General features: G+C 39.6%; 1 protein-coding gene across 4 annotated transcripts in view; it reads right to left on the bottom strand.

Annotated features, from left to right (window-relative positions):
* Positions 1 to 24,456, bottom strand: part of GRM8 (glutamate metabotropic receptor 8) — a 688,454-nt gene that overhangs the window by 656,486 nt on the left and 7,512 nt on the right. For all 4 annotated transcript variants that reach the window (XM_081148115.1, XM_081148114.1, XM_081148113.1 and 1 more), the window contains exon 2: positions 21,299 to 22,122. In XM_081148115.1, the coding sequence (XP_081004241.1) occupies positions 21,299 to 21,808 (510 nt within the window). In that variant the 5' untranslated portion in view covers positions 21,809 to 22,122. The remainder of the gene's footprint in view (positions 1 to 21,298; positions 22,123 to 24,456) is intronic.

Genomic DNA, 24,456 nt, shown 5'->3' with positions numbered 1-24,456 from the left:
CCAACCACGTATTAAACCATTTCATAGGACCTGATGGCCCTGTGTTTCTGGCCCCCCACCCTATCTCTTAGAAGAATGCTTCTGAAAACTTTCCATTAGAGTTGTTTATCATTTTTATGCCTTAAAAAGAGCAAAGTGCTGTCTAGGTAGGGTATTTATACATTACATGTCATTCATTATTCCAAATGTAATTTAATCAGTTCAATATAAAAGCATTTTAATATCCTCAAAAATGGCACATTATTAAAATCCACATTAGGGGAAAATGGGTATTCGATTCATTCTCTCCTTCCAAATACATACAATCAACTAGGCATGCACCTCCAATCTTCCTCTCCACTGCCCCATACTTTTTTCTTCCTTCTGCCTTTTTTCTTTCCTCTTGTTCTGCTCCTTTATGAGATAAGTGCACAGTCGGGGTTGACTCCCAAAATCTGATTACTCCCTCTTCTTCCACTTACTCAGAAATCTAAGGCTTTTTATAAAAGTAGTTCTATTTTTCCCAGAAAATCTCTGCTTTTTATGTCTGCCCTGTCTTTAGCCACCTCTAATAGATTTTCCTATTGAGTTCTGTTCTCTACCCAATTCATAAAAGGTTTATTTGCAGACAATACCAGGCAGGTTCCCTTGAGCTTTTGGAAACAATCTTCCTTTCACCAAAAGGCAAATAGCCCAAGGAAGGCTCTCGTCCACCTACATTCTCCTCTCTATCTTTTACTTCTTGGCACTGGTAAAAATTCAGGAAGGTTGCTGGAAATTCAGAAATGGGGTCCAATGGCTTCTTATATACTATTAATATGTAATTAATGCCTCAAGTTAATTTGGCTTTCTCTGCCTTCAGCTGATTAGTGAACACCAAACTTCATGCTAATGCTCCCAAACCATTTGCCTGCAGTGTGGGACTCACTTTCCAAATTTTGCTGATTACAGTAAAAAAAAAAAAGTGCTCACATCATTTCATGACCGTGGTCCTCAAGTGTTTCTATCAGGCTTGCTCTCCCTTACAGGTAGGATATTTACTGCATTAGTTCATAATGCTCCAACTTTCCACTGGTATACAAAGCTAGTGGTTTTCTAAAGTAGTCTTGGAATCCATTACCATGGAAACAAAGGTATAAAAGCTGCTTTATCTCATAGGAAAACCTAGAGGAACGCTAAAAAGATCAGAAGTGTTTTTATAGAAAAGATATAACAAAATACATTCTAGCTTAGTTAAAGAAGCCTTAGAGTGGAATAGCAAGGCAGATTAACAGAGGAAGAATGGATAAAAAAACAAACTTTTTGTTTTGGTTGTGATCGCCATGGTGTTGAGAGGGATACACTTCTGTGTCTGGCCTTCAATCCAGATCATTAGAAGTTTCTCCAGGTCTCATATAGGCCCTCTCAGGTTTTATTAGTCTCTTTGCTTGCAAAGAAGCAGATCCTTTAACAGCTTCCGTCACATGGTTGATGTTCTTCAAGATCACAGCTATGGTGGAATGGGACATGCCTGCCTGGCAAGCAACAACATCACTAATTTTCCACATTTGTTGTCCTTAATCATTTTTAATTTCATTTCCAGGTCAGTCACTCAATGTGGAATCTTTCTGGCAACATGAGCAGTGAATTTTGTATGCTTAGGGGCCATGATGAACAAAACAAGATTAAATCAAGCACAAGACAGAATGATGCAATCAAGAGATGCAGTAAACATGAGATATATGAGGCTGCCACCAGCATAACACGGCATACTATTTTACAGCAAACTTATTTTTTGTAAGTGTAGGAAGAGTAGACTCTAAAATAATGAGAACAAGTATAGTATATAGTAAATACATGAACTGGTAACATAGTTATTTATTATCATTATCAAGTATTATGCATTATACATAATTGAATGCACTATACTTTTGCAGCACAGTAGGTTGTTTACACCAGCATCATCACAAACACAAGAGTAATGCATTGTGCTATAACATTACGACAGCTATAACATCACTAGGCAATAGGAAATTTTCAGCTCTATTTTAATCTTATGGGACCACCATCTTCTGTGGTCTGTCATTGACCAATACATTGTTATGTGGCGCATGACCGTATGCAGAACATTCCATCCAAAAACAGCAGAATACACATTTTCTCAAGGACACATGGAACATTTCTCAGGATAGATCATTTGTTACGCCACAAAACAAGCCTCAATAAGCGTAAAAAGATTGGAATCATATCAAGTTTCTTTTCCAACCACAATGGTATGAAAGTAGAAATTAATTACAGAAGAAAATTAGAAAAAACACAAATACATGGAGGCTAAGCAACATGCTACTAAGCAATCAATGGGTCATCAGAAAAACAAAAGAGAAAATATCTTGAGACGAATGAAATGTTCCAAAATCTATAGGACACAGCAAAAGCAGTTATAAGAAGGAAATTTATAGCAATACAGACCTACCTTAAGAAACAAAAATACCTCATACAAACAATCTAACCTTATACCTAAAGAAACTAGAAAACCAAGAAGAAACAATGCTCCAAATCAGTATATAAGAGAAAATAATTAAAATCAGAGCAAAATAAATGAAATAAAGTCTAAAAAAAACAAAAAAGAAGAAAAGATGAATGAAATTAAGAGTTGATTCTTTGATCCCTGCTGGGGTGGCCTCGATTAGTTGAAGTACCATCCTCTACACCAAAAAGGGTTGTGGGTTTGATTCCCGGTCAGGGTACATAGCTAGGTGGCAGGTTCAATCTCTGCTTGGGGTGCATGAGTGTGGCAACCTATCAGTGTTTCTCTCACATCAATGTTTCTCTCTCTCCCTCTGTTCCTCTTTCACTCCATCCCCACCCCTCTCTATAATTGAAGATTAAATTTAAAAAAAAAAAAAAAAAAAAGAGCTGATTCTTTGAAAAGATTAACAAAATTGATCCACAGGGAAATTCTACCAAACATTTAAACAAGTGTTAATACCTGTTCTTCTCAAACTATTACAAAAAAAGTGAAGAGAAGAGAAAGCTTCCAAGCTCATTCTATGAGTCTAGTACTAACCTAATATCAAACCAAACAAAGACACTACAAAAAAAGAAAAATATCTCTGATGAACACAGATGCAAAAATCCTCAAAAGCATATTAATGAACTAAATTCAAAAATACCTTAAAAGGATCATACACCACAATCAGTGGGACTTATTCCAGGGGTGAAAGGATGGTTCAAAATCTGAAAATCCATCAACATGATACACCACATTAAACCCCATGGACAAAAATCACATGATCATCTCAGTAGAAGCAGAATAACATTTGACAAAATTCAACAGCCATTCATGAAAAAGAAAAAACTCTCAACAAAATGAGTATACAGGGAATATATCTCAACATAATAAAGGCCATATATAATGAACCCACAGCTAACATAATATTCAATGACAGAAAGCTAAAAGCTTTTCTTCTAAGATCAGGAACAAGACAAGAATTCCCACTCTCACCATTTTCATTCAACACAGTTGGTATTAAAAGCCCTAGCCATAGCAATCAGGCAAGAAAAAGAGAAAAACAGACATATAGATCAATGGAACAGAAATAGAGAGCCCAGAAATAAAACCATCCTTTTATGATCAATCAATCAGGGAAAAGACTGTTTTCAGTAAATGGCACTGGGATAACTGGACAGCTACATGCAAGAAAATGAAACTGGACCACTTTCTTTCACCATATACAAAAATAAACTCAAAATGGATTAAAGACTTTAATGTAAGCCCTAAAACCATAAACTTCCTAGAAGAAAACATAGGCAGTAAACTGTTTCACATCAGTTTTAGCAATATTTTTTTGGATCTGTCTCCTCAGGCAAGGACAACAAAAGCAAAAATAAACAAATGAAACTACACCAAACTTAAAAGCTTTTGCACAGAAAAGGAAGCTATCAACAAAATGAAACAGCAACATACTCAATTGGAGAAGATATTAGCAAATAATATAATCTAATAAAGGTTTAATATCCAAATTACATACAGAACTAATACAACTCAATATCCAAAAAAATGAACAATCCAATTTAAAAATGAAAACCTGAATAGACATCTCCAAAGAAGAGAGGTGGCCAATAGACACATGAAAAGATGTTCAACATCATTAATCATCAGAGAAATACAAATCAAAACCACAGTGAGATATTACTTCACACCTGTTGGATTAGCTATTATCAAAAAGACAACAAATAACAAGTGTTGGCAAGGATATGGAGAAAAGGGAACCCTTGCGCACTGCTGGTGGATTGCAAACTGGTGCAGCCACTATGGAAAACAGCATGGAGGTTCCTCAAAAAAATTAAAAATAGAACTATCCTACAATCCAGCAATTCCACTTCTGGGTATTTATCCAAAGAAATCAAAAACATTAACTTGAAAAGATATATTCACCCCTATGTTCACTGCAGCACTATTTATAGTAGTCAAGATATGGAAGCAAGCTGGGTATTATTAATAGATGAATGGATAAAGATGTGGTATATATAGGGCGTCCCAAAAAATCTATACACACTTTAATAGCTGATAGCTCAATTTTGAAAATGAAATGTATTTTAATAAACACTGCCTTTATAATTATTCAAAGTGAGTGTATACGTTTCTTTGGGACACTATACATATACACATATGAAATGGAATACTACTCAGCCGTAAAAAAATAATGAAATCTTGTCATTTGTGACAACTTGGATAGCTATATGCTAAGTGAAATAACTCAGACAGAGAAATTCAAATACCGTATGACTTCACTTATATGTGAAATCTAAAAAAACAAACAAACAAATGAACAAATAAAACAGAATCAGACTCATAGACAAAGAGAACAGACTGATGGTTGCCAGAGGGAAGGAAAATGGGGGGTGGAGGAAGTGGTAAATAGGTGAAGAGAATTAAGAGGTATAAACTTCTAGTTGCAAAATAAGTGAGTCACTGGGATGTAAGGTACAGCACAGGGAATAGGGTCGATAGTAGCGTAACTTTGTATGGGTCCGATAGTTACTAGACTTATCATGGTGATCATTTCAAAAGGTATGTAAATGTTGACTCACTGGGTTGTACACCTGAAACTAATATAATACTGTATATCGACTATACTACAAATTTTAAAAAGAAGAAAAAACAACCTTAATACAAATATGCTCATTTTATCGTAACTCTACTTGATCTGGAACTTGATCCCATGTATTGAGGAAATGTTGTCATGGATCATATTTTAGTTTGGGAAAGGAGTAGGGGCAAACCACATGTATTTATTTTGATGTTCTCAGTGTTTTCCTGAAGTCCAAGTAGTTTCACCACATCCTGCCATTAACTTCAGAGGATAATTTTGGATACATTTGTCTTTCTATGGAAAACTTCCTGATACATAAACTGCTCTGGCCATCTGTAATACAAACTTTTCCCATCCAATATACTCCTCAAAAAACACATTTCCCAGCATTTCCCAGGGAGACATGTGGCCACTCCATGGACAAGGAAGGCACATGGGATCACAGCAGCCAGACTTGATCCTTGTATGGAGGATGTGCTGGCTAGCCCACTTGCCATTACAGCCACTGCTGCCCTGAGAGTGTGAGGCTTACCGAGCTGAAGTCCCCTGTGCTAACTTTCCTGCTCAAAGGCCATCTTTTAGAATAGCAAGGAAAAATGGAGTTACTTAGAACAGAGTTAAACTAACAGCAGGAGTGTGTTCAGGAGAAGGAAATCACAACAGAAAGGATTTTAAATCATACTGTATGAAAGACTGTACAATTCCGTAGTTGTAAGCATAAGCTTTCACATCTGTCAGCTACCAAGATTTGAACATGGCTTGGTCACCTCCTAAGTTACCCAAGAAACCTTAGTTAAGCCTTATTTCCTCATTTGAAAACCATCTGATGAAATCGTGAGGATCAAATAAGATCAGACATGCTAAGCTTTTAGCACAGCTCCTGGCATACAGGAAGCTCTTAATAAACATTAACTCTTGTGCTGTTACTATTAGGAGCAGGTAATCCAATAGAACTTTTAGCCTGGAGAACTCAGGACTCAGGAGCAACGGGGATCTTCAAACATTTAAAGGACAGTCTCATGAAAAAGAGATGTATTAGAAGACAAGAGCAGGGCCAATGGGTAGGAGTGACTGACCATGGCATCTGGTCCCCTCTTGAGACCAGCATTGCTTCCTCTGGTCCAGCTGGCTGGGTGGGCTTACCCATCCTTTCTATAATTAAAGCCATTCCTAAAACTGTTCAGGAGGGATGAATATTTCAGGTCAGAATAAAAAAAAATTAATGCCATTACAGAATGAAGTGGGCTAGTTTGTGAGATTATTAGCATCCCACCTCTGACAGTGTTTAAATGAATCACTTCTGGATGCATTCATTTGGTACCTACCATATGCCAGGTACTCTCAGGGACATGAAGATGGGTAAGACACGTTTCTTGCCTTCAAGAGCATTGTACTCTAGGCTGGGGTTTGATGAAGACATATGTTTAACATAATTAAGAGGAACAAAAGGCAGCATTGAATCACTATGTATCGAGGGTCTTAATAGATTAGATTTTGCTTTGGAAGAAAGGCTATCATAGATCTTGAAAATCCTTTCCATCTCTAAGTTTTCATAATGGCCCGTATTAAAGGAATTAGAAAAAACAACTTTTTTAAAAAAGTAACTGCTTTGTGCCAAGCTTCCTAAAATATTTTTTAGTGTGCATGATATTTAAAAACAGTGAAACTCTGCTACTGAACTTAATTGAGTTATATAAAACAAAGTACAATGGAAAACTGCATATTTTCTCTCATAAAAAAAAAACATTTTCTAACTGGGCATAGATTATTTAAGGGTAATTCTTACCATGTAGATGTGATCAGCATTATTTGTATGTTTTACATTTATTTTACTTCAAATCCTAAACTTGTACCACTTTACTAGAATGAAATATTAATGCTACTAGTTTAAACATCATTAATTTTTTTTTTTAATCTTCACTCAAGGATATTTTTTTCCATTGCTTTTCGGGGGGGGGGGGGGGATGACACATCAATTGGTTGCCTCTTTCAGGTGCCCTGATCTGAGCCAGGGATCGAGCCTGCAACTGAGGTACATGCCCTTGGCCAAAATCAAACCTGGGACCCTTCAGTCCAAGGGCCAACACTCTTAACCACTGAGCCAAACCAGCTAGGGTTAAACATCATTAAATATTTAAAATAAGATGTTAAAATAATGTTTATTCATAACCTTGGACGACTATAATATTTTAAATCACCGATTAAATATCTACATTTTTTTTATCACATGCTATGCCTAATACTGATCAATAATGGCTGAAATTTAACTGTAATTATGGTCCAAAAATACAGGTTTTCACTTTGGTTCCTCAAACCTCAGAAAAATACTTAAGGGTAAAGATAAGTCCGAAGCTTAAAATCCCAATTCTCCCAGCATGCACTTAAATCCATCCTGCTTGCATGCAGACCCTTGACCCCCACACTACTCCCAGGACAGTGTTGGCTCAGATCAGCATGGAGGTGACAGATGGGGCATTCAGTTAAGGAGTGATGCTGAGTTATTTTATTTTTGTTAGAGAAGGAAGCTGTGGGAAAAATATTCTCTACTTAATCTATCTTATTTTCAGCAAGGTGTCACCTATAAATATTAATTTATAAACATAAAAAACTGACTAGATACTTTAGCTGCATGGAAACAAATGAAATAAAGTAATCCAAACTAAAAAATGGAATATCTAGTATCTTCTTTCCTCAGGCACAGTGAAAAAAATTCCAAGGATTTAAGATTTCATCCCAGTGGTTTCAAAAACAAGAAAACACATCACATCAAACTCCCATTTAAATCATGGGATCATGAGAGTAGAAATTCCAAGTTAAAGTGCCACAGCGTTAAGAAGAAAAAGAATCACTTATGCTATTTACAATACAGAGCCTATTTCCAAATCACTCAGAACACTTTACATTTAGAATATGGTAAAGTCTCCAAATTTTTGCCTTAACGAGATCTATGACCACTTTGTGAAGCAGAGAAAATGCATATATGATGGCTCCCAGTTTACTCAAGGGTCAAGAAGACAAGAAACTGTGAGCCTTCAAGCATGGTGGCTTTTCTTACTGGAATAAAGTAAATAAAATCAATTCACTGATAATGCATTTAATTTATCTCTCAGCAATTAAACTGTGTATCCATGTGTAATGAGAATAAACGGTCAAGATATGCACGTGGCAAATAAGAAATTTTTCCTTTTGATCTTAAGCTACATGGGTTTCCAAAGTGCAAAGAATTGCTGGGGGTGGGGGTGTTTACCCTGGATCTTCTAGCTCTTTCCTTGAATCAATCCCACAGCAACTCACCTTTTATCTGTTCCTACTCCTGAGTGAGAGGGCATAGCATTCTGCCCCCTGGATGCTCTGTACCCACTTGCTTGGATTTTAACTGAGGCCTCGAGTTTTGTGTTCAGTGACAGCTGGGGACATAGCCTTCCAACCTTCCTCATTTTGAGTTTTTCTAGGAGACACTTAAGTGATCCTCCCTAGTTTTGTCATAGGAGAGAGATGCTATGAGGGAGAAATGAGGTTTCCATTTCCATTTTCACGTAGCTGAACAGGACCAGGCCTCAGGTCCCAGATTAATGGATTTCCCCACACCTAGAAGAGCCCTTCTCTCCTGCCCCTCACTTTACACCCTCCTACCCAAGGCTCTAGGCCCAGCCCAATCCCACATTACCACGCAAAGCCTTCACTGGTAGCTGCAGCTTCCCCAGGTGAAGCTGGTCTTTCTTCTAAACCCTGGCACCACACTATAGCCCTTATTACATCATTTTATATTTATTATTCATTGTTATTTTATAGGTGTTTGTGGTTTCTCTAGATTCTGAGCAATGTGAAGGCTTAGAGTCTTCTACTTCTTTCACAGTTATCCCCTAGAGTGTCAAACACGATGCATATGCTTTCAGACACTGAATAAATACCTGCTGGGAGATTGGTTATTACCTATTTCACCATTAAGTAACGAAAGTGAGTAAGTGGATAATATGCTGGCATTTCTTCATCTTATTCTGCTTCTCTTGGTGGGGGGAAAAAAAGAGAGAGATTTAACACTTACGAGTTTAAAGACTATACCGAGAATTGTTCAGCGTTATCTCACAACACTGATAGGATTCTGTACTTCCTAACTAGACCCCAGAATTCCACATTGTGAAAATATCCTTTCTCTTTCCCTGTGAAGTCCTTTTACATTTGAATACATTATCCATGTTTGATTACAATACACATTTACCGGGACATAACTGACGTGTTTGGCTGAATTATTCTCATTACAAACAGGTAGAGCAAGATCGGTCACAGTGTGAGTCAAAATTGAATATGTTCGCCCGGCCAGCATGGCTCAGTGGTTGAGCATCGACCTATGATCCAGGAGATCATGGTTCGATTCTGGGTCAGGGCCCAGGCCCAGGTTGCGGGCTCGATCCCCAGTGGGGGGCGTGCAGGGGGCAGCCGATCAGTGACTCTCTCATGTTGATGTTTCTATTTCTCCCTCTCCCTCTCCCTTCCTTGCTCTGAAATCAACAAAGACATATTTTTTAAAATTTTTTGAATATATTTAGTTCAACTATTTTTCTGGTTGTCCAAAAATGAACGTTACTTCTAGAGAAAGTACCTCTGAATTCTTTAAGTGCTTACATTTCTGACATCTGTATCCGAAGGTGATAGATATAGGTGTTATGTAGTCAATCCCTGGGGAAAGGAAAATTATTCCCTCAATACAAGCGTAGTGTTCTTTGTCCAGAGTGGGCCTGTGTGAGGTCGTTCTACCAAACATGGCAAAAAAAGGGAATTCCAACCAAAAAGACAAACTTAAAGGCTGCCATCCACGCTTGGGGTTAGTCCTAAACCACATCTCCACCTCTTCTATCATCAAACTGGGGGTACTAGGAAAGAATCCAAAGAGGCCAGAATTTGTTGTTGTTGTTTCAAACTGCATTCTGGTGGCACTTTTGTTTGGCTGTTGGGACAACACTAAAACTTAGCACAGCTTATCTTTGGGTCATCCGATCTTTACTTTGATTCCTGTTCGTTAAGTAAAACTGACTCTTACTACTTAACAACATGGATTTGGAAAGAATAGCAGTGCATGACTTTCTTGGCTCAGCTGGCTGGAGCATGGGTTTATGAGGTCCCAGTCTCATGTCTGGCCTTCAGGCAAAGAAGTTACCCTTGCTCTATGCCAGAGCCTACTTGGACCTGTTAATGGTGCCATTTCTTGGTCAGTGACTACACTTTTAATGCTAACCTGCCATTGTTCATAAAATAAAGCAAGTCAGTACGAATGTTTAGAAATTGGAAGAGAGGTATAACTCCAAATGAATATCCTACTGATGGTGGACATCAATCCCTTCCTCCTAATTCTCATCATCATAACAAACACTGTGGTGCTATGTGCCAGGGAACTTCCTTAGGACTTTATGCACTTTGTCTTATTTATCTTTATTTAAAATCTTATGAAGAATTATTTATTTATTTTATTATTATTATCATTATTATTACTATTATTATTATCCACTCTACAAATAAGCAAACTAAGATTTAGAGAGATAAACTAGTTTGATTAAGGAAATACAGCTAATAAGCATTACATCAGTATCTGATACAGAGCCTGACCTACTTCATATAATTCATATTCATCTGTTTTACTCAAAAGAGTATCAGCACCATTAGATAATATAATAATCTATCATTTGAAGAGATAGCACCTGATGATAAATATCTATAGGCCACAAATATCTGTATAATAAATCTGCCTAAGTATGACATGCCATTTGTTCTATAAACAATATAAATGCAAACATTCTCAGAGCTGGGATGATAAATAATTTTGAGAACTCTAATATATGGAATTGTTACAATGTGAATGCTTAAAGTGTGAGAAATAGTACAAGCACTAATCAAAGCTGGAGTTCACGTTCCATCCATGTGAAAGGAAGCAAGGCGAGATGCTGGAGCAAGAATATGTCACCATCTTCACATCCCTAGGGAGCCCAGTGTGTCACTATGCGGGACAGAGACAGATCCATGACTTCTCCAAAGCCAGGAGTAAATAATAGATCTGAGGCTATATTATACCAAGGAAGCCAGCTTCCCCAAGTGCAGAGGGAGACTGGGAGAGTTTTGGAAGGTCACTAATGGCCAACACGGAGAACACACGCCTGTTAGCTTGCTGGGCCTAATGGAGTAAAGCAGCAGAGGCTGGTCTCATTCTGGAAACACATAAAGTTGACCTTGAACAGTGATGTACCTGAACCCTTCTCACCCCACCAGCCTTGTGCTCATTATGTATTTAAAGTACATTAAGAGATTAATCAAAGAACTTTTATATATATATATTACATATATATATGCATAAAGGCATAACCTAGGGACACAGATTATGGTATGGGGAAGGACCGGGGGTGAGGCAGATGCAGGGTGGTGGAGATCAATGGGGGGAAAAGGGGGACATCTGTAATACTTTCAACAATAAAGATAAATTTTAAAAAAATACATAAAGATTGCACGTATATTTTTATGTTATTAAGAGCGCTTAGAGAGAGGGAAAGTCCCTAATTACAGCTAAAAGAGCTTTCTCTGTCTTTTGCCAGAGAATGTGTTTTATCAATTAAGTGGGTAAATAGGCTGTTTTTCCCCAATGTGGGGAAAGAAGGGCCTCTTGTGACCCTCTATTGATTAAGACCGCTGTGGAATGCCATTTGCAATCTCGTTGCATAATGGGAATCAGGAGGTAGCTGTCATGGTTTCTGAAGACAAATTGCTGAGACAAACCATAGTCTCTTTCGTCTCTGACTGTTCTCAGTTCCCAGTTAATGTGTATCTTACAGTCTAGGTTTCTTAAATCAGCCTATTCTATTGTCATAGGTAGTAAAAAATGAGTAAAAATGGTAATTTGAGGGACTGTGCTTTAGAAACTGTGTTCAAGTAACCATTACACTGACCATTACTCCTGAGCCATGCATTATTTAGTAAGAAGTACAACTTCCAAAAGGGCACACAATTAAAAATAGATCCATACAGCAGCTGCTGTGATTATGACCAATACAAACAGAAATCCAACCAGGCATGAGTCAAAAGAAAAAAGACTGCTGCCAGACAGAACATTGCTCAATCTCATTTTTGTTTTGTGTCCTTTGACTTGCTAAGTCAGCCAGCAAGCAATTTGTATGGAGCAGTGGTTCTCAAAGTGTGGTCTGCAAAACAGCAGTGTCGGCATCACCTGGGAACTGTTAGAAATGCAGTCTCAGACCCCAAGCAGACCTACTGACTCAGAAACTCTGAAGGTAGGCTCAGCAATCTGTGTTTTCACAAGTCCTCTGGGTGATTTTAATTCATGCTAAAGTTTGAGAACTACCGGGTGGGAGCCAGGGGGTAACCTTCAGATTGTAAGTCTTCCTAGGAAGGTATGACCTTTGGTTGCCAAAACACTATCTTCAGAAGACTCTGGGAAGAAATCTGTCCTGAACCCAAATAAAACCACTACAATCTTCAATTTTCTATAGACCTAAAATTTTCTCTAAAAAAATAAAATCTGCCCAGCCAGCATGGCTTAGTGGTTGAGCATCAACCTATGAACTAGGAGGTCACAGTTTGATTCCCAGTCAGGGCACATGCCCAGGTTGCACGTGCAGAAAGCAGGCAAACAATGACTCTCTCTCACCACTGATGCTTCTGTCTCTGAGAGAGAGTCATTGATCAGCTGCCTCCTGCACACCCGCTACTGGGGATCGAGTCCACAACCCGGGCCTGTGCCCTGACCGGAAATCGAACCTCGATCTCCTGGACCATAGGTCGATGCTCAACCACTGAGCCACACCAGCCGGGCTATAAGATTTTTTAACCACTGCAGTCTTTAGGGTGAATGAGTGGAAAGAAGAGCAGATGACTTTCTTTATGTGAATTTGTTTCTTTCTTTATTTACCTATATCTAGATTTGCTCTAGAAAGGTTTTCAGATAACTTCTTAAACGAAATATACATAGCATCTTTGCCCCAAGCCATTCCCTTGGAAAGATTCCTCACTACTTACAAAACAAAGTCATTATTTAAAACACCCAAAAGATAGGCATTAATCACTAAGTAAGCTCTTGAGATGTCTCCAGTATTCACCATAGAATTTCAGACCTTTCGAGGGAAAAGAAAAGGAAGAAAGATTCCATTTCAATTCACCAAGTTAAAAATCTGTTCCTGCTGCACCCAAAGGGAGTTGTGATGCTCCTTTAGCAGTCTGAGCATATGACACTACACTGATTCTGAGTTACTGCCTGTCATGAGGAGCCACAGCCTGTGATGTGTGCCTGTGTTGTGAGACAGCCTTGTAGCAAGGTGTTTTTGGCAACTCATTAAATCAGCCCCTTTGCTGGCCCAAGAAGGGGCTCTACGATAGCAAAATTCACTCTAGAGCTAACAGTGCTTGAATGAGCCTCTAGCATTGTTTCCACTTTTTTCCAAATGATAAATGATCTTAAGAAATGAAAGGGAAGTAACCTATCAGTAAGGGATTTATTAAATAAGTTAAGGCCTATTCACATAATTAAAAACCAAGCAGCTGTTTAAAAATTAAGTTTTATAGTCTCAATCCGGACAAATATCAGAATCACCTGGTGATTATTTAAAATATACCAATGCCAGGGCTCCACTCAAATTTTGTTGGTCTTGGATAGGGTTTGGGCATCCATACTTTTTTTTAAAAACTATCCATATGACGCTAAAGTGCCTCCAGGACTGAGAATTACTGAGGTAGAGCTATATTAACCAACATGGACATCTCTCCCAGATATATTGTTACATGAAAAACAAAGTCCTAAAACACATATCTATTAATAAAATTCTGTTTGTGTATGTGTGTGTGTGTGTGCTTTTATTAATAGATATGTGTTTAGATGTAGTTTCTTTCCATTTTACATTATTACTTATTCATGGCTTATCATTTTAAAAATGAAAATGTGCTCATGTCTTTTACTTATTTAATTTTTAATTTTAAAAATCTGTTTAGAGAAAATGTGAATTGGTTTTAAAAAAGTGAGAAAATTCATGAAAATCGGAATTCCCAAAATATATTATGTCTCCTTTTTCCCCTTCTCCCTCCTTTTGTTCCTTTTTCTCAAAGGGTATAAAAGTAAAATACACAAAATTCCACTTCTTTTCCTACCTACCCAATGCCTATTATTTCCAGTATTTGGGATTGGGCAAATATGGTTTATTCATTCATTCATTCATTCATTCATTCATTTAGAAAACATTTTTAGGGGGTACCCAGACAGGTCCATTTTAAGTGCTGGAAATAAAACAACAAACAAAATATATGTGCCCTCGTGGAGATCATGGACATCATCCTACCCTCTGGAGTTTTGTTAAATTAACAAAGAAACTTAATCTGTCAAGAGAAGTGAGAAAAGACTTCCCAAAGTAGAGGTGGACCTTCATTCTGGAGGTTACAGTAGCTAATATTAGAGTTATAAGAAGGGGAGTGACTTTACCAAGTCTGCTTTACAAAGTTAAATTAGAGCTTGCTACAGCAGCAAAGAACTGACTGAAGGAGTCTATCTTTTAGTTTTCCATTTATCTATTTGCCATCAAATAAGATTTAACATCAAATGTTACCTCCTGCTGAGTTTATTGACTGGGCTCATTTATCTGTCCATCTCACTAGATGAGCCTGGCTGTGGAAGATTTACCTTTTCAGAGTTTACAGTTAATAAAGCCCCCATTGTATGCAATAAATAACCCGCAAAACGTTTGGCTTTATAGAAGTGGTTGCCACAGTTAGCAGTGTCTTGGAAGAAAATAGATCTTCATAAACATAGCCAGGTAGGCAAAGGCTTCCAGGGTAATGGGATGCCTCACAGTGCTTCATTTACTTACACAAAGGTCAATTTTAGCCATTTATAACCAGGACACTTCCACAAGGGAAGAAATTATCTAGCCCACCCACAGGTGCATTTCTATTTAAAAGTCTCATTTGATTGCTTTGGGAAGTATACACTACAGACTATGTAACCCCTATCCTTCAAGGCTAGAAAATTAACTCTCTGGGTAAAGTTAACTAGAAAAACATGAGAGAGAGAAATTATACCTGACACGTTCTTTTATAACCCCAATGCATCTATGTGGACACTAATGTGCATTGTTAGATGGGCCCGGTACAGAAACCCAGGTACAGAAACTCAGGTACAGAAGCTCACCAGGGCAGGAAGCCCAGGATGCCTGGCTAAAGGCAAAATTGGAAAAATAAGAACCCTTTACCCCCAGTGAAACCTATCCTCCCCCAGCATAACGCTGGTTTAGGCCTCCTGAGTATTTCCTCCCTAAAGATAACATCTGGGCCTCAGTTGTATTTTAGCTCCAGGCCCAGAAAAGCAGCAAAACCAGACAAGCAGGGCGATGGCTGCCTCAGGACCAGCTACATGGACTAATGACCGGGGATCAAGCAATCAATGGAGACCACAAACCCGAAAGAGCACCCCTGGAAAGCTGATGAATATTCTATTGAGACCCTCCCCTGGGACCTCCCCTAAGATGTCCACTCACTAGAGAGCGATAAATACACTCAGGACAAAGGACCTGGTGTGTGCTCCCCACCAAGGGAACAGGCCAGCTGCATCTCCATCCCCCTTCTTCCCTCCGAGGGGACCCCAGGACACTTGCAAACAGGGGAGCAATGGGCAGCAACAGCTTGTCCTGGGCTTATCCCCTGAACCTGTCTCCAAGGTCCCTTCTCTCTCTGACTTCTCAGTGAGCAAAGCCCCAGCCTAGGCTCTCCTGTTGCATCTTATATGTTCTTCCTTGTTTCACTGTCCCACGTATATTTTTGCTGCCGTCATGGACCCAGTATCCTTTGGCTCAGTGCTGTGTAGCCCTTCCCTTTGGATATCCCATCCCCATCCCCTTTCCTTAAATAAATTTAATTTTTCTTTATTCACCAACTGAGATGGCTATTTAGCTGCCTGCTCACCTTTCATGCATTACCTCCAAGCAACAATGTGCTATTTTTAGTGCGGAATTTTCAATCTTTGCTCAAAGTAAGGTTAGTGTTTTGATGAATAGATGTGCTCTAATTTAAAGGAGAGGGGTGGAGATGTTCAAGAAAATAGGGGAAAATATCCGAGCTCCTTAGAAAACGTACGAAAATTCCTCGACACGACTTAATAAAACACATTTAAATTATGGGCTTCCCAGTCAACATTTTCAAAAGGCCCTCTCACGCTTTTTTAATTCTTTTCAAACTGCACAACCTCTGAGAGCTGGGCCCTTTTTTCCTTTATTGTCTCTTCAATACAGGAGCCAACACATGGGCACTTTCACCTCTATGTAGGATGGAGTAATTTTGGCTTTGCTGTTCTGTAGTTACATGTCACATTATTATAATTGATACTACTGTTATCTAAAACTATTAATTTGCTATAGGGATTGAACAATTGCCTAGGTGACCACTCTGCCTCCATGTTAACCCACATATAAAGAGTGTGTGTGTGTGTGTGTGGGTGTGTGTGTGTGTGTGTGTGTGTGTTTTAAGACACAGTAGTGCTTCCAAAAAGTTCACTTAAAGTCTTGTTCAGTAACTCTCAAATTTGTTTTCACTCCCAATTCACCTAAGACATATGAGACACTTCAATTGTGCTGGGCAGTTAGACAGACTTAAGAGCAAGGACAATGGCCCACGTACAGAAGGTCGCCAGGGAGGAAATCCCTGGGTGCCTAACAAGACAATTGTAGGGTGGGATCTTTTCCAAGGTGACCTTTTCCTCCCCTAGCATATCATTCATTGGTCATGAGGTTTGGACCCCTGACCTTTCCTCCCTAGAGATAACATCTAGACCTCGGTTGTATTTCAGCTCCAGGCCCAGAAAAGCAGCAAAACCAGACAAGTGACCTCACGGCTGACCTCAGGACCAGCCACATAGGATAATGACCCCTTGCCCTGGTGCCGACCAATCAACCAGTGGAGACCTAGATCCTGAAAGGCACACCTGGAAAACTGTTGAATGTTCTGAGATCTTCCTCTGGGACCTCCCCTAAAATCTCCACCCTCAAACCCCTTAGTACAAAGACCCAGAGCACTCTCCTTCCCGGGAGCATGCCCTCACCTTTCCCATCCCCTTCTCCCACCCCACCCCCTCCCCCCAGGCTTTACCTTCAGCTTCCTCACTCCCAAGCTCCAAGGGCCCTTCCTTTACCTCTATGACCTCCTAAGCCCATTTCTTCTACAAATTACTTATTCTATTTCTGTGACTTTGCAAATAAATGTTCTCCTATAGTTTGAGTCTTGGCTCTGAATTCTTTCCTAGCCAGAACTCAAGTACCAAAGTTGCTGAACCCAGGCCGGTCTGACCCCACCCGTCTAACAACACCCGGTGTGCGCAGTGCCTGTGCCCTTCTGGCCGCCTACAACACAATCATTAAAATGGTTCCTGGGGAGGGGGTTGGGAGGCATGCACTCACTCAGTGGGTCCTGTCATTGAAAAGCCAACACACAGCACCCCTGGAGCATGAGGAGAGCATTCATTGTCCTATGGGCCCAGACCACTGGGCAGCTTCTGCCCCCATGTGGTGTCTGGCTCTAGGCCCCTATCCCTGGCCTGGAGATGCAGTCTCTGGAGGCTAAATGAACCTCCCCCACTGATGCCTGAATCCAATTTACAAACAAATCATTTCATTCAACAATTAGTGATCCTTCGGGAAATAGAATCCTCCTCTGACTTAAACACAGACATACTACATGCAAATGACTGATAACATAGCTCCTTTTCTGAAACCAGACTTCAATTAAGAGAACAAAGAGGAATGCAAGGACAGGCTGCCACACAAGCTGCAAGACTGAAGGACTGACAGACAAGGAAGATAAAGAGACCTGGAAGACTGTCTCCTTCACAATTTAGCCCACACTAAATTACTACACACCTTTACCAGGATTGTCTAAATAGGGGAACTGAGAAATTTAGAGATTACTTACCATTTTAGCCCAAATATTTTCTTTACAGTTTTAAACAGGTCCCAGCTACATTCTAAAAAACCCCAAGTAATATTTATTGTTGAGCAAGACAGTGAGTAAAATTATTAATCAAGACCTTGATTACATCCCTGATAGTCAAGTCTAATATTTGTGTGTTTTCAAACCAAGATGCTCTACCTTCTTTAACTGCACTAGTCCAGGAATAAGGGGCAATATACTGATAGCCATGCATCTTCGTAGATTCTGCGGGGCTTATGCTGTCCTGGACGAGCCCAAGCTCCATAAAACTGTCCTAAATGTTGACCTGTATTCAAGTCATAGCATTTGACTTGATCAAATTATTATTTTTTAAAAATGGAACTAAAGGCCAATTCCAATGTGTTAATTTGCTAATTATAACTTTAATAACTATTCTAATTTTTCATGTCAGTCCCAGCATATATGTGTTTAAACAGGATATATTCATACATTAATGGAAACATGTTCTAATTCTAACAGTGACCATCATTTCACAATATTAGTGTGAAGCACTGCCTTGAGGTCTCATATAAATCATCAATGTAAATTCAAGTAGCACAACAAGTTGTAATTATCAAATTCACATTCATGTGGTTCCAGGCTGAACTGGGCTGAGCACCTCTATCCTCTCCCTTACTTTTGAAAGACACAAATTTTTCAAGCCCAGTAATTTGATTAATAAAGACATTCACTTCTGTAAATTAAATGCTCACTCCGTACCAGGGCACTGACCTTAGCTATGACATTTACCATAAACAAAGTCCCATCCGGGCTAAAAGTCATTCGCTCCTCTGTGCTCTTGCCACCACAAGAGCAGCCCCTTTTTGTGCTGACCAGTGTCTCAGGAATTGGCCTGGAGCTTTCTACTGTGTCCAAAGAGTCAATGGCATTCTCCCACCTGGTTAGATGAGGTCCATCCAGAATTACCCAAAAGAGTAAGGAATGAATCGGCCAGTCAATGAGGGAAAACAGAGCAGAAAGAAGCCAGGTCCAGACTGCATAAAAACAAAATCCACCCTTCAGGTGGCCCTAGGAAGTCCCCAGGTTGCCTTTGGCATTCCAAGGAGGCAAAGGACATGGTCGGATCCTGATGGAACCCTTCACCTGCATTTTCTCATTAAATCCATCCAACAACCTAACACAATGTTAATATCCCCATTTTACAGATAGGATGATTCTGTGGCATAACTAATGTAAAGCTTTGAGAATCTCAAATAAGCACTTACCACTTCTACCCTCCTGCTCAAATCCTTGACTAAGGTGGCACTAGACTACAGGAAGGAGACAGGATTCAGAGTAATTATGGTGGGACAGATGGGAACCAAAATTGGTGCATAAGGGGAGGGTGACAGAAGGAAGGGGGAAGACCTTCATGTTTCCTCTTCTCTAAAAGTGGGTATTGTTGGGCCACAGTTGCTGAACAGAAAGAGATGCTTTGGAGAAAGCAGGGAAAGAGATCAAGGGAAGGTGGCTAGAGCGGGACATCACCCTGAGCAGAAAATGTCACATGGCTCAGAACTGGTACTGCTGGGAGAAGTCCCACATTCCAGGATGTGGGGAAAATCTGTAGAGTCCTGGTTCTGCATCTTGCCTCCAGACAAGGGGTCAGCTAAGTCCAAGACAAACTATTCACAACTCGCTAGTTTCCCTTGAAAGTTTCCAGGGATGAAAAATTAGAGCGCCTTTGGCTGCCTATTTTAATCTGTGCCCTTCTCACTGCATGGGGCTCTTCCTAATGTCCTGCTCAAATGTCTCTGGAATTCCCTGAAGCCTGTTTGTGCCTTTTCAGTACTCCTTAGACACAGAGAGCATCTTCTGCTCAGCAGCATCCTCATTTGAGAAAACTTCATCAATCTGAAAATAGTGATTAAGCTGCCTCCTTAGCATTCTCTTCTTCAAACCAAGGGAATTCATACAGAAGCTGGACAGCCATTGGGGGAGGGGACAGTTACAGACAGGATTCCAGAACATGAAGTGAACCAGACTAGATGTCCTCCGAGATAGCTTCCACACCAGAAAGCTTTTAATTTGATTCCTTTTATCTTTATCGTGAAGTAAGTTTTCCATCACTTTGTTCACTTTTGTCACTAGATCTGTCACCTGTCTAATTCTCCACATTCTCTTAATATGTTTAAATCTAATATGCAGAGGAACAGTTTCTCAATACCAAGCAGAGCCTCATTAGTTCAGAATAAGTTGAAAAAGGCATGTCCCAGAGTAAGAAATCAGAGAGAAAAGTATTTTCAATTTAAAAAATTGTCATTACAGCCCAGCCAGTGTGGCTCAGCGGCTGAGCGTGGACCTAGGATCCAGGCGATCGAGGTTCGATTCCCGGTCAGGGCACATGCCCGGGTTGCGGGCTGCAGCCGATCAGTGACTCTCATCATTGATGTTTCTATCTCCCTCCCTCTCCCTTCCTCACTCTGAAGTCAATAAAGACACTTTTTTTAAGTGTCATTACAAAAGACTACGTAATGAACATTAACAAATAAAACGAGAAAGTTAATGAAAGAGGACGAGTTACAATAACTATTTTTATGGCACTTTATGCTCTCAAAGTGTTGTTACATACATCATTTTGTTTTGCCAATTTTATTCAATATGTAAATGTAATTTATAGGCAATAGAACACCTGAATAGAAATCTAAGTCAAAAAGTTTTGAATTATCCTGCTAAATTTGAACTTTTAACTCAATAAGAATTATATATAATTATTCCAAGCCTGCGCCGGAGCAGTCTGAATTAATGAGCTCTGCTCTACTCTAGCTATAATAAACCTGACAATTTCATGGCCATCTTATAGCCCAGAGTGTCACTCCCACCTACACGTTAGTAATAAATACTGTTTATTCACACAGAAACTTTTGTCATAACAGAGCATCCCACTTTAAAGAAGTTTCACCAAATAAATTATCTTATACCTCAAATACCATAAAAATGTTTGAAGAGTTCATTATACTCTCTAAAAATACTTGCTTTGATTTAAAATGAGCCTCAGTAAAGAAGATATTCCAAGATGTTGAGGACTCAACATGTCACAGAAGTTACCATCATTCTGTTTGCCCAGAAAAAATACAGTCGCAATTAATCCAATTAACCGTAAATAATGGAACTAAAATAACACATGTAGCAACCCGGACACAGAATCCTCTGTTTGAGAGACCTGGTGACCCTGAGAGGGTCTGTGAGCATCTTTACCTTCTTCACTTTCTTCTGAAACCTGCAGTTGGTTTCAGAACAATTTCTTATTCTTTCACAACGGTCAGAAAGACAATGCCTTTACCTACCTTAAAAAGTCTTAAAATGTTAGCAACCATGATGGACACGGAGCTGGCTGCAGCACCTATGACTCCCGAAATCTTGTCAGGCTTGGTGAAAATGGGTGGATCTCCATTGGCACACTTCACATCGGAAGCATCTTTCTCGATCAGCGCCTGCACAAACGTCAGCGACTGCTCCAGAGCATAGGTGTCCCTGGAGCACGTGTCAAGGATCCGGACTCCCAGAGTGATATTCGAGAGGAGATCAGGGTCCTTATTAATCTGGTCGATTGCGTAAAGCATGGCCTCCAGTCTGTGGATCCCCTTTTCCTTCTTCAGCTCCCCACAAGGCACCCCTCTCTCTCCCTTTGCATGGACAGGGAAGAGACCCCCCAAAATGATGTCCCCATCCACCCGGATGGAATGGGCGTACTCCTGGCTGTGAGTTCTTTGCATCATTGTGAGGATCCAGTAGAACTTGGCTGTCAGGAGGAAGAAACAAGGGCAAGAGGCTGATCGCTTTCCCTCACATACCATTTTCTCCACAGGTGGTGTCGCAACCCAAGGCCCAAAGTTTATTCTTGCCACAGAAGAAGGCAGACCACCTGAGGCTGCACCTTCTGGAGGCGACCATCAGGGCCCATCGGGAAAAGGCTCTGTGGGCTTCAGCAAGTTTTCTTGATTTGAATGTCACAGTGAATTTCCATCAGACCCCTAAGGTTCGATTTTATTTCCATAGAAAGTCAACTTGCCTGGAATGGTGCAAAAATTAGAATAACAGCTGAGGTTCTGATGTTGAGATGAGGTCAACAATCCATGTCCTTGAAGTCAGCCCTGCAGCAGAATTATTCCTGGGGGGGGCAGGAGAGGAAAAAGGGTTCAGTTCAATGGGTCTACATTTTTCATATTTTAAAGACCTGTTTACACCAACCTCTTTTTTTTTCTTTTTGCTTAATTTCCCCTATTCAGCAAGAAGATAATTCTTTTTGTCCCCCTATGATTCTGAACACCTGGCTGCACTGCATCTAAACAGAGAGATTGATGACACTTTTGGAGCAAGGGAAAGAAAAAAATATCAGAAACTAGGTTGATTCTCCCAAGCCAGAAAGTATTTTTATTTACCAGTTTATGTCAATAAATCTAATTTCTGTGAAGGTAAAAATCCTGTGATTCATGGCATTATTCCTTTTCAAATCTGTTTTTACTTTTTACAGCTGTCTGAATTTAGCATTTAAATTTTGTCCACAAAAATCATAATGAAAGGTTATTTTCTGTGATATATTCAACAAGCCAGTCATCCGATAATGCCATTTTTTGGTGCCTCAGATTTCCCAGTGGGAAAAAGTGATTATTCAATCACACACAAAAAAGCAAGAAATCCACCCAAGGAGCCCAAAATGTACAAGTTTCATAGCTTGTGAAAAGATTTTACATAGAATGTCAGCTATTTCATATAAATTACCTATTGTTCTGTGATAACAAAACAAAGATTTGAAAATTAAACACATAGGGAGGGTTATGTGTGAAGATACTCCTATTACCATTGTCAGAGCTTCCTATAAAATGTGTCAGGGTGGAAGCCATGGGCATGTTTACAGTTCTGAAGTAAACATCCCCTGATCCTAGAATCAGTAGGAGCAAATCAGAGCTAGAGATCAACTGAAGTGCTTCTTAACTTTATCTGACTCAGTGGGGAAAACAGTTGTTTCACCAAGACTAGAAACAAGCTAGAGTGAAAATGTCTACAATCAAATATATAAAATAAAATAAAAAGTTTGTTCCAGGACCTTCACTCTTAAAGAATTCCATGAAATTCTTTCAAAGGACTTTTGAGGAGGTTTAACTGAAAGCAAGAACTGACTTAACATAAGGGAATCTGAATACTTGAAACTAATATAGTTGAGAGTAAACAGCACCAACTTATTTTGACAGGATGGTTAATCTAATGTTCATTTCTAACCTACTTATATAGAGAGATTTGAAACCTGAAATTTTGACAAGTTTTCTCTACCCTAGACAACCAACATCTGCTTGTATGTTCCATTCATTTGTTCAATTTCCAGTTCATAAAACTTTCATTCCATCTTCCCTGTCCCAAAGGAAAGGATGGTGCTTCCCTAGAGGACAGCTGAACATATGTCCAAGAGCCTTCAGAGAAATCTGCACGTTTCCCACTTTCAGATTAGAACAGAGGGCTCATCATAGCCCACTGCCCTGGATTTCTGAGTGGACACCTGACAGATACTCAGAAATACAGCCAGTAGCCCACACTGACCAGATAGTTTTACTCTGCCCGTGACAGGCATTCCCTGCCTCCTGGCAATGCTAAGCCCTAGATTTCCTTTATTCCACCCCAATATACTTAGGCCTTCTCTGATTTTGCTCACACTCAATTCTCCTGGCAGCTGCTTCTCCTTCAGAAAATCTGTGATTCAACAACAGCCTGACCTCAGGCATTCCACAAAAGGAAACACTCAGAAAGTCAACTTGACTTTCTGGCTGAAACCATTTAAGTGATGGACAGTAAATTGCACCGACCACCCATTAAGGGAAGCAGAACTGTGTTTTACAGTTTCACAAGGAAGGCCAGTTATAAAGCAGTAAAACCTCATTAACTCTGATCACTAATTCAGAATTTGAGACCCAGCCCACGTGGCTGGGCTGACCCTTTGCATACCCTTTCTGACAGCACAGAATAAAAGAATACCTGAAAGAATTTTTGTGGGGAAAAGAAAAGGGACCTGTTGTTCCCCAAAGACCAGTCTTTCTTCATTTCAGAAGCCGCCTCCCAAGTACTTAAAATACTTCAGAGAATAAACGGTTTTCAATTATAGATGAACATAAAAACGGTCCATCTGTTAATTACAAATCATCCTTACGTACTCACGTGGCATTAACCTAGTTCCATTAACCTAGTCCTGGAAGAAATAAAATTGAGTTTCTTTTCATAGTATTCATGTTTGCAATAAGTTTTAGTCTCTCTGGCATCGCATAGGTCTGTTTGGAGCTTTAAGTTAAGGAAAGGTTGGGAGATAAATAGAGTGAGATGGGAATTAATTATGTTTAGTAGATGAATGCCCTTAAATGGAAAACAAGAGGTTCATTTCGCTTATTATTTATTGGACAGCTCACTTGAATTTTTGCTTAAGCTCCCTCCTCTGCAGCATAGAACTAGTGGCACACAA

Source organism: Miniopterus schreibersii (assembly GCF_964146895.1).
Source record: "Miniopterus schreibersii genome assembly, chromosome: 9".
NCBI lineage: Eukaryota > Metazoa > Chordata > Mammalia > Chiroptera > Miniopteridae > Miniopterus > Miniopterus schreibersii.
Note: the sequence above shows the minus strand (reverse complement) of the source record. Positions and strands in the feature narration are given on the sequence as shown.